Raw genomic sequence first — 10494 nt, 5'->3', positions numbered from 1 at the left:
CACCACAGTCAGTAAAGGTCAAATTTCAAATCTACCCAAACCCATGACCTACATTAGCAGAAACATTTTCCCTCTGACGATTGGAGGCAGTAAACAGATGAAACCTTTTATTGTTGATCAATAAAGTACAACATACATCCCATACATGATTAACATCTACATCTTACATATTTAAATAATATTGTTTGTATATTCTTTGGTCTCAGCATGTTTGTGGTAATGCTCAAATCTGGATTCAATAAAATGTCTGTAAAATGGCAGGTTTTTGTGCCTAACAAACTCAAACTCGGTAATGTCATGGTCTGAAGTCTGTGGGTTTACGGCAATGTTACATTATTGGGAGGAAAGTAGCTGAGGTGTATGTTGAAAGAGTGTGTGTGTGTGTGTGTGTGTGTGTGTGTGTGTGTGTGTGTGTGTGTGTGTGTGTGTGTGTGTGTGTGTGTGTGTGTGTGTGTGTGTGTGTGTGTGTGTGTGTGTGTGTGTGTGTGTGTGTGTGTGTGGACGTGTTTAACCAGAAGTCCCCACAAGAATATTGTAAACGAATACAAATTTGAACAACTGGGGACATTTTTTTAGTCACCACACGGTCAAATGCTATTTCTAGGGGGTGTAGGGTTAAGGTTAGAATACGTTTTAGGGTTAGAATTAGGTTTAGGGTTAGGGGCCAGGGCTAGTTTTAGGGTTAGGAGCTAGGGTTAGTTTAGGGTTACGGTTAGGTTTGGGGGTTAAGGTTAGGGTAAGGGTTGGAGTTAGGGCTAGGTTTAGGGGTTAGGGAAAATAGGATTTTGAATGGGACTGAATTGTGTGTCCCCACAAGGTTAATTATACAAGACTGTGTGTGTGTGTGTGTGTGTGTGTGTGTGTGTGTGTGTGTGTGTGTGTGTGTGTGTGTGTGTGTTGTGTGTGTGTGTGTGTGTACATATTGTAGTGAACCACTGGAGAGAGTTTTGACTTCTGATGTTATGTCAACATGCAGGAACACAAACACATTTGGCCATAAATATCCATGGGGTCGCTAGTATACAAGACTGAGTTTGAATGTGTGTGTGAATGCATTGGTTCAGTCAGTACATAGTAGGGATCTGACCCTGACACTCTGGTGGTCATGTAGGCCAGGACAGAAGACTCCCAGGGTCCTTAGCCTTCATCCGCAGGGCCACCAGGCTGGATGGCTTATACTCGGTCTCGGGCCCCGGCTCAAAGGAGTGGCCCCCGAGGGCCCCAGGGAAGCTGTGGAGGGAGTAGAGGCCGTTGATGCCAGGGTGGTGTGGGGGGTGATGGTGAGGGTGGTGAGGGTGGCTGGAGGACGGGGGCATGCCCATGAAGCCCACAGAGGAGAGGTTGCTGTGGGGGTGGGGGTAGGGGGTCATACAGGAGGAAGACATGGTGTCAGGGCCCAGGACACAGCCCCCACCGGACCCCCCGCCCCCTCCTGCACCTGGCCACAGGTTGCTCTGCATCTACAGGGGAAGAGACTAGTCAGATCAGAGACCAATGACGAAGCGCCACTGATAGGCTACATAAAGATAATTCCCATCATGCTATTTGAAATGTAAATGCCAATGCTTGGTAATTCAATGTTGGGGGGTCTATCAAGGGTTTTGGTCTTGAATCATTATTAATTTATTTATTTATTAATTGATTGATTGATTGCTTGCTTGCTTGATTGATTGATTGGTTGATTGGTTGATTGGTTGATTGGTTGATTGGTTGATTGGTTGATTGGTTTAAAGGATTCCAATTAGTCTGTGATTGATAAAGATAGAAGGGTTATAGCTAGTGATCTATGTGTCAGTGTGTATCTATCTAGTACCTATTGGAGGGAGATATCGTACATAGTAACCAAATATCTATGTGTCAGGGTGTACCTGGTACGTAGAGATATCATATGTAGCAGCAAAGTGGTTTCGCACCTCCTGGATCTTCCCGTAGCGTTCCCTCTTCCTCCACTTGGCCCGGCGGTTCTGGAACCATACCTGACGAATGAAGAGAGAGAGATATTAGAGAGATTATTTCCTCTACCAATATATAGGGCCCCTGCCTTGCCATGTTCCTACCTGCCTGAAAGATGTTTGGCTTCAATTGGTTTCAATAGAACATTTAAATAGGCCCTGGGATATCGATTCATCTGAGGGGGACAAATATCCTCTGCAAACTGTTAAAGAGTTGCAACCTCCGTTAGCTACTGTAGCAGCAGGGTAGGAGGCTTTTGTATTTTCTGTGTAGCGTGGCGTTGCTGTACCTGTACACGGGCCTCTGTGAGTTCGGTCCTGAGGGCCAGCTGTTCCCGGGCGTAAACGTCAGGGTAGTGAGTCTTCTGAAACACCTTCTCCAGCTCCTCCAACTGGAAGGTGCTGAAGGTGGTGCGGTTACGCCGCTTCTTGTTCTTGCCCGACAGGTCGATGGAGTCTGCTATGGAGTCCCCTGGTTGGAGACCGTTGGTTGGCTCCTTCAGCTTGATGCAGCAGTCCGAGCCAATCACAGGGTAGCCCATGGGCTTGGGACCCGCCTTCTCTCTGGCTGAGGGAAGGAAAGAGAGAAAGGTGGTGTAGAAACAAACTGTGTGTGTGTGTGTGTGTGTGTGTGTGTGTGTGTGTGTGTGTGTGTGTGTGTGTGTGTGTGTGTGTGTGTGTGTGTGTGTGTGTGTGTGTGTGTGTGTGTGTGTGTGTGTGTGTGTGTGTGTGTGTGTGTGTGTGTGTGCGTGCGTGTGTATGTGTGAAAAAAGTAAATTGAGGCAGCAATGTAATATTCTCCACAATAATAAACTGGATTCATTAACGTCCACTGTTAAAGGCAGCAATGTAATATTCTCCACAATAATAAACAGGATGAAGCCACACGCAGGCTTGTCTTTTCTCAGGAGATATGACTAAGATCTGGAGGAGGAGGAAGTTGGGTTAGAAAGGAGTGAACGTTCCCATGTTGTCTCAGGGGTCCCCCAGCTCATCCCCCAATACGAGGTGAGAAGAACTGGTCTGATGAGAAACGACGGCATGAGAGCCAACCATAGCTGCTTGTGGTATCGTTTTACTACATGAACAAATCTGTATGAGATAGTGTTGGAAATAAACAATAAACGTGTGGTTTAGTCACATCTGACCAGACACAACATTCCAGCCCACTGCAACACGGTTTGTTTTGATCGCTGCGCCACCTTGAATTAAGGTAATGAATCACTGAGCAGAAAACAAACTCTGATGTGTTTTGGCTTTTGCGGGGTTCACATAGACGTGGTGTTTGAGGTAATTTTACGGACAGAAGATATTACAGATTTTTCCAAGTAATTTAACTTTATGTTAAATTTCTTTATGAAGACTGAAAATGTCATTATGTGACTGCTTCTCTTATTCTAAGTACACATTTGTGACATTGTGAGTCCTAAATAATTTCAGTTATTAGTCAATTTAGAAAGTTAGAAATTCGACCCCATTTCACCCATATTTGATACAAAGTGTGATTGTGTGTATGAAATAACAAACCAATGACATCGCAATCTACACAGAGTGGACAAAACATTAAGAACACCTGCTCTTTCCATGACATAGACTGACCAGGTACAGCGTACAGTATTATATAGAGCCATTATTGATATGGAACTGCGTTCCATCTCATATTGCTCAAATAAACAGCAAACCTGGTTTAAGAAAGCAGATAAAGCAACACCTGACGGGACAAGGCCTCTCCTCAATCTGACCTAGATAGTTTGTGTGTATGTATTGATATGTTGGCCACGTCTACCTTTTTAGTTATGTCCTTGAGCTGTTCTTGTCTGTTAATGTTCTGTATTATGTCACGTTTCATGTTTTGTGTGTACCCCAGGAAGAGTAGCTGCTGCTTTTGCAACAGCTAATGGGGATCCTAATAAAATACCAAATACCAAATACCAAATACCAGGTGGATCCAGGTGAAAGCTATAATCCCTTATTGATGTCACTTGTTAAATCCACTTCAATCAGTGTAGATGAAGGGGAGGAGACAGGTTAAAGAAGGATTTTTAAGCCATGAGACAATTGAGACATGGATTGTGTATGTGTGCCATTCAGATGGTGAATGGGCAAGACAAAACATTTAAGTGTCTTTGAACTGGGTATGGTAGTAGGTGCTAGGCGCACTAGTTTGTGTCAAGAACTGCAACGCTGCTGGGTTTTTCACACTCAACAGTTTCCCGTGTGTATCAAGAATGGTCCACCACCCAAAGGACATCCAGCCAACTTGACATAACTGTGGGAAGCAATGGAGTCAACATGGGCCAGAATCCCTGTGGAACGCTTTCGACACCTTGTAGAGTCCATTCCCCCGACGAATTGAGGCTGTTCTGAGGGCAAATATTAGGAAGATGTTCTTTATGTTTTGTGCACTCAGTGTATATGCATCCATTAATGTATGCGATACAAGCCCCTTCCTTATAGTACCATAGTGTTTTACTCTGGGTGTGTTTAGATGACTGGACTGTACCATAATGTTTTACTCTGGGTGTGTTTAGATGACTGGACTGTACCATAGTGTTTTACTCTGGGTGTGTTTAGATGACTGGACTGTACCATAATGTTTTACTCTGGGTGTGTTTAGATGACTGGACTGTACCATAATGTTTTACTCTGGGTGTGTTTAGATGACTGGACTGTACCATAGTGTTTTACTCTGGGTGTGTTTAGATGACTGGACTGTACCATAATGTTTTACTCTGGGTGTGTTTAGATGACTGGACTGTACCATAGTGTTTTACTCTGGGTGTGTTTAGATGACTGGACTGTACCATAATGTTTTACTCTGGGTGTGTTTAGATGACTGGACTGTACCATAGTGTTTTACTCTGGGTGTGTTTAGATGACTGGACTGTACCATAATGTTTTACTCTGGGTGTGTTTAGATGACTGGACTGTACCATAGTGTTTTACTCTGGGTGTGTTTAGATGACTGGACTGTACCATAGTGTTTTACTCTGGGTGTGTTTAGATGACTGGACTGTACCATAATGTTTTACTCTGGGTGTGTTTAGATGACTGGACTGTACCATAGTGTTTTACTCTGGGTGTGTTTAGATGACTGGACTGTACCATAATGTTTTACTCTGGGTGTGTTTAGATGACTGGACTGTACCATAATGTTTTACTCTGGGTGTGTTTAGATGACTGGACTGTACCATAGTGTTTTACTCTGGGTGTGTTTAGATGACTGGACTGTACCATAATGTTTTACTCTGGGTGTGTTTAGATGACTGGACTGTACCATAGTGTTTTACTCTGGGTGTGTTTAGATGACTGGACTGTACCATAGTGTTTTACTCTGGGTGTGTTTAGATGACTGGACTGTACCATAATGTTTTACTCTGGGTGTGTTTAGATGACTGGACTGTACCATAATAGATGTTTGGATGATGTTGTTCATGTTAATTGTCCCCCACAATGAAATCAGGGAGGGGACTGTGGATCTGTCTCCGTCCGTTAGTACCTTGGTACATTATAGTAATAGTAATTAACTGAAATATGTTAGTCACACGCGATATCTCAGTTGGCCCAAGGTGGGGACGCTGCATCGTTTGTGGGGACGACATGTTTACTGTTACCTTGTTACAGTATGTCTAACTCTGTGGTCCCAGAAGAGAACCGCTCTCCCTCAAGTATCTGCACTCTCCCTCTGTCCTAATGTCATATCCAAGTCCAACAGCCTTACGCAGGGACCATCGAGAGCAGTCATTTAACATCAACCTAATTCAATTTCTGTCCCAGACAGAGAGCTTTTCATTCACCACAACACAACATTCCTGTCCTGCATCAAACATTGAAACCCTACACCCTATTTAGTGCATTACCTTTGACCGGGACCCTTAGGACTCTGGTCAAAAAGTAGTGCACTATATAGGGAAAAGGATGGCATTTGGGACGCACCCATGCTATCCATTTAGAGCCAACCTCACACCCTAGTTCATCATGCCAAGAGATTGGAAAGAGGTTATTAAGATTTTTACAGTCTAAGAATAGGTACTAAGAAACACGCCTGATATGCTGTAGTGTAGCTTTTACCAAGAGCCCACATCCTGTCTCCCTACGGTCCAGCGTAATTGGAGATGTACTGTATGTGAAATGCATTACAATACTGTACAGTCGAGATAAAGTCAAAATGGACCAATGTGAGTATACTGACATCATGGGGAAATTTCAGCTGTTCCCTCCCTGGCCTCTTGTTCTGTACATGAAATACTGCATGATCAGATGTCAGACATACAGTATCTTTGGTAAAATGTTAAATTTCAGGAGCTTTGGATTGGGTTTAACAGTATCTTATAATTCACTTCTTATGCAGATTAGATAATGAGATTGAAGTCTTGAAGCATTAGTAACAAGTTTTGATAAAATAGCATTTTTTTGTAATTTAACTTTCCAAATATAAAATGTCAAGAAAATGTCAACACGCATGAGATCTCAGTTTAGGAATACCTGGTAAATTCAACACCCCCCCGCTCTACCATCCCTAAACCCTAACCATCCCCCTTCCAAGGACTGATAGACAAAACAGAAAGACTAGTCTGCCTTTGAAGGTGTGTGAGTCTGACTGTGGCCCCAGAATGTTGGAGAGCAATGAAGTGTCCTGTGGACCACATCTCCACTGACCCAGAAACCAACACTCTGGTTAAACGGCTTTAGAGTTCACAGACTGACAACAAATGGATTCTCTTGTCCAAAAAAAAGTATTCTAATCATACCAATATTTGGGGCTCTCGGTATCGCAGTATTATATGGTCAACAACCCCTATTTAGAAAAGTTTAATGAAAACTCTTTCATTAAGTGTTTTAATAAAAAACCCTTTGTGTGTGTGTGTGCATGCGTGTGTATGCATGCCTGCGTATGTGTCAAGTGTGTGTGTGTGTGTGTGTGTGTGTGTGTGTGTGTGTGTGTGTGTGTGTGTGTGTGTGTGTGTGTGTGTGTGTGTGTGTGTGTGTGTGTGTGTGTGCATGTGTGAGAGAGTGTGAGTGTGTGTGTGTGTGTGAGAGTGTGAGTGTGTGTGTGTGTGTGTTAAGTGTTTGCTAATATCTGAAGAATCTAAGAAAATAAATCTTAATTCAAGACCACAGGCAAAGCCTATGAAACTAGAATATTATCAAATCCATTTGAAATCAGACCACGCTGTTATCTAGATTGCAGATTAACTGTCAAGATGGAGGCTCTCTGCTCCATCATACGGCTGTCTTTGGCAACGACATGAATCAGACTAATGTATGTTATTCTGAACACATACATCACTAAGCCCTTATCAGAACTCACATGCCTTCATTGGCAACTTTAGAGGATGGATTACAAACGTTAATAAATAATACTGAAGAACCATTTCATTTCCTAAGACTTAAGTTCATGGGATATTATACAAGTTTAATAAAGTGTTTCACATTAATTAATCTCATCATTACATTAACCGAGTTGAACATTATCCACAAATTTGCATTGCATTTTCAGTTTTTATATCTTTAAGTTAATCTAGTTCTTTAAGTTTTAATTCAATGGTATTAATTCATTGAATATATTTTATAATTATTTAGATTAATATAATAAAATGCCATTTAGCAGACGCTTTTATCCAAAGCGACTTACAGTCATGTGTGCATACAATTTTACGTATGAGTGGTCCCGGGGATCGAACCCACTACCCTGGCGTTACAAGCGCCATGCTCTACCAATTGAACTACAGAGGACCATATAATAATTTAGATAATGTTCTAAATGTGTTTAAATGTGATAATATTGCAAAAAAATAAAAAATAAAAGTTTGGTGTAAACAACAAAAGGACAGTGTCAACATTTGAATAAAGCACATCTTGAGAATCTAATTTGGATATGTGTAACTATTTTAGCTATTCAGAAACAAAAACAGAACTTTTGGATAAGAAACATGATCGATTTTAAATAAACTCTAACTGTATTTTTTAGTTTGTTTCGTTTATGAATGTATTTTGTGAAGGCTGCACGGGATTGGTGTGATAATACGATGTGTATGGCACGGGTGGAAGCTTCCTGCACCGACGCCGTAATCACGCACCTAGACGGCTCAGTCACTTTCTGACCTTTGGCCCGCGCGCACTTCACATCAAAACTAATTGTGACTACCAGTGTCAAGTGCAGATAAAACCTGATGACATATTTATCACCAGTGAGGTGCGTCCACTTTTACCAAGTGATTTTTTACATTGTGATAGCCTACATTTGGTGACAAAACTATGGTAACCTAAAGGCTAAAATAATGACGTTTTTAGATATAGTTGCACATTCATTTGAGTAGGCCTAGACAATTACAGTGGGCTATATTATTTTGTAGTCGTCTAGGCGTATAACATGCCATGGCCTTATATTCGTGTTTTAACATTGTATTAACATTTTATAGAGCAACATTGGGGAAATTATGTTCACCAAAACAGAGTTAAATTCTGAAAAGTAGCTCGCAAAGAACGAAATATAGGCCTAATTCAATATGTCAGCCTATTACGATCATTTGTAGACTAAATAAGGTGTTCAGGTCTACAAAGTAATTCCTTTATTTTTGGGGGGATTTCTTTGACCGGGGCCTGCTGTGTGGACGAATAAAGTATTTCGATGGTCAATTGGAACATGATCATAATATATTCAAATAAGATGATCAATAATATAATTGTAGGTGAACCAATTAAAACCAGACATTTAGTGAAAATGAATTGATCATTGGAGACGTTTTTTGTCCAAGGCCTTGAAAAATACACAGGCTGTGCAGCGCCAAAGAAACCCTGAAAAATACATTTTTTCCTTCCGAGTCGCCACACTATAAAGACAAAGTTGGAACAATTTGAAGTAGCTGGCAACAGAAATGTTGTTCTCCATGATCTTTTTCACGATGGATATTACCTATGTTTGACAAGTCAAACGGTTTCCACAGGCAATAGACTATTCAGTTAGGCCTATATTATTTTGGTAAATAGCCTACATAATAATAATAATAATAATAATAATAATAATAATAATAATAATAATAATAATAATAACAACAATAATAATAATAATAATCACGATTATTATGATTATGATATGTATTACTTGTTTCGTAGCCTCACACACTGATGGCCGTGATTTTGATTATTTGTATAAAATCCCCACTTACCCTCCGAGTAGTTTTCATAAAACGAGCCCTTCCCGCTTATTGATAAAACCTTTTGGTCCTGATTAATATGTTCCATGTATTTGCTGTGTTTGTTGGGCGAGGCGCGAGGATTCGTGGAGGCTGCCCGGTGAGTAAAATCCGCGGGCGCACCTTCGTCAAACCGTCCCATGGAGCTCGAGCTGTAGAAGTCACCCTGACCCCGGAGACTCGGACGATGCGCGAGAGGAAGGTGTGTACTTTTCTGTAGTTCGTCGCAGGGAAGGAACGAACCTCCAGAACTATTCTGATCTAAACCGGGAGAGTTATCCGGTGTTGTCCGGTTTGACTGCGAAGAGAAAGACAAACAACTCTCCGCCTCCATCATGAGGTCGGTCCGGCATGCACTTTAACGACTCTACTCTGGTCCCGGTTACAGTGAAAGCAAGGTTTCTGTGAGACCGCGTTTTTTCTGATTATTTTCTTCATTTCAAGTGGGTGGGATTTAGGAGATCAGGAACAAAGACCCGTGAAACAGGGAGGACCAGGCGGGACAGTGGGCTGATATGATCCGCCAAGAATTCAATCACGTGTGATTCCTGTCGCAACCATTAACCTTTTAAATCCTCTTTCATTTTGTTAAAAAAACAAACAGATTACTAACTGGGGAAGGGATAGAGAGAGCATTTTACGCAAGGCACATTAAGCAAACATTTAGGCGTTTTGTTGTGTTCAGTGCCAAATGGCCAAATGCGCCCGAGGAAATGTATTTGCCATTGGTGCCCTAATTTTTGCACTGTGTTTTATAGATCATATTATTTTAGACCCAACTGGCTGGATTAATGTAAATGCAACAGTAATTCATTGTAATTGAGTTCAGGGAATGTGGGGGATAGCCTATCGATGAATCTCTTGTATTATATTGGATCATAATTTGTTGGCTAAAATCCACGCACAACGCTTGATTTGCAAGCTCTTTTTGATGCTCTTTCTCAAATGCATTCTACTAGAAATGTTAGAATACACATCATTTCAGGAGAACACTGTCGAAACAGATTAGAAAAAATGGTGTACCATTTGTTAGGCTTTTATTTTTTTATTTTTTTTATGCTATTGGCTTCATTTTGAATATCCACAACGAAACTGAACTAACAAAGGCATTTTGGTTGAATATTAATATCACCTAAATCTACTGACTAGACGAGATATCTTAGTAATGCGACAACTTTTTTTGTTGTTGCCCATCAATTATCCTTCACAGAACCGTTCAAGCAATTGGAACAGGATTTGACCTTATACTGCTCGGCTGTGGGGCTGAATAATGCATTTAACACAAATAAAACTGACACAGAAATAATTATTTTGACCGCTGCCATGTCCCAACAGTCTTTTGGCAG

General features: G+C 41.3%; 1 protein-coding gene across 2 annotated transcripts; it reads right to left on the bottom strand.

Annotated features, from left to right (window-relative positions):
• Nucleotides 1-855: 855 nt before the first annotated feature.
• LOC121537352 (homeobox protein aristaless-like 3) lies at nucleotides 856-9540 on the bottom strand. Of its 2 annotated transcripts, none has more exons than XM_041845006.1 (4): nucleotides 9122-9540; nucleotides 2243-2520; nucleotides 1869-1976; nucleotides 856-1460 (listed from the first exon to the last, which is right to left on the bottom strand). In XM_041845006.1, exons 1-4 carry the CDS (start codon nucleotides 9483-9485, stop codon nucleotides 1104-1106), a joined length of 1107 nt encoding a protein of 368 aa, XP_041700940.1. In that variant the 5' UTR covers nucleotides 9486-9540; the 3' UTR covers nucleotides 856-1103. The 2 variants fall into 2 exon arrangements, with proteins under 2 accessions (XP_041700940.1, XP_041700941.1); XM_041845007.1 differs by having other exon boundaries at nucleotides 1914-1976.
• Nucleotides 9541-10494: the final 954 nt, after the last annotated feature.

This window comes from Coregonus clupeaformis, chromosome 24 (genome assembly GCF_020615455.1).
Source record: "Coregonus clupeaformis isolate EN_2021a chromosome 24, ASM2061545v1, whole genome shotgun sequence".
NCBI lineage: Eukaryota > Metazoa > Chordata > Actinopteri > Salmoniformes > Salmonidae > Coregonus > Coregonus clupeaformis.
The sequence above is the reverse complement of the archived record's forward strand: the minus strand, read 5'-3'. Positions and strand labels throughout refer to the sequence as shown.

Coding starts and splice junctions, on each gene's coding strand:
- LOC121537352 (XM_041845006.1), bottom strand. CDS start 9,485: ATGATGGAGGCGGAGAGTTGTTTGTCTTTCTCTTCGCAGTCAAACCGG. Junction 1,977..2,242: donor TCACAGAGGCCCGTGTACAG/GTACAGCAACGC, acceptor TTCATTCGTCAG/GTATGGTTCCAGAACCGCCG. Junction 1,461..1,868: donor ATGATATCTCTACGTACCAG/GTACACCCTGAC, acceptor CTTCCCCTGTAG/ATGCAGAGCAACCTGTGGCC.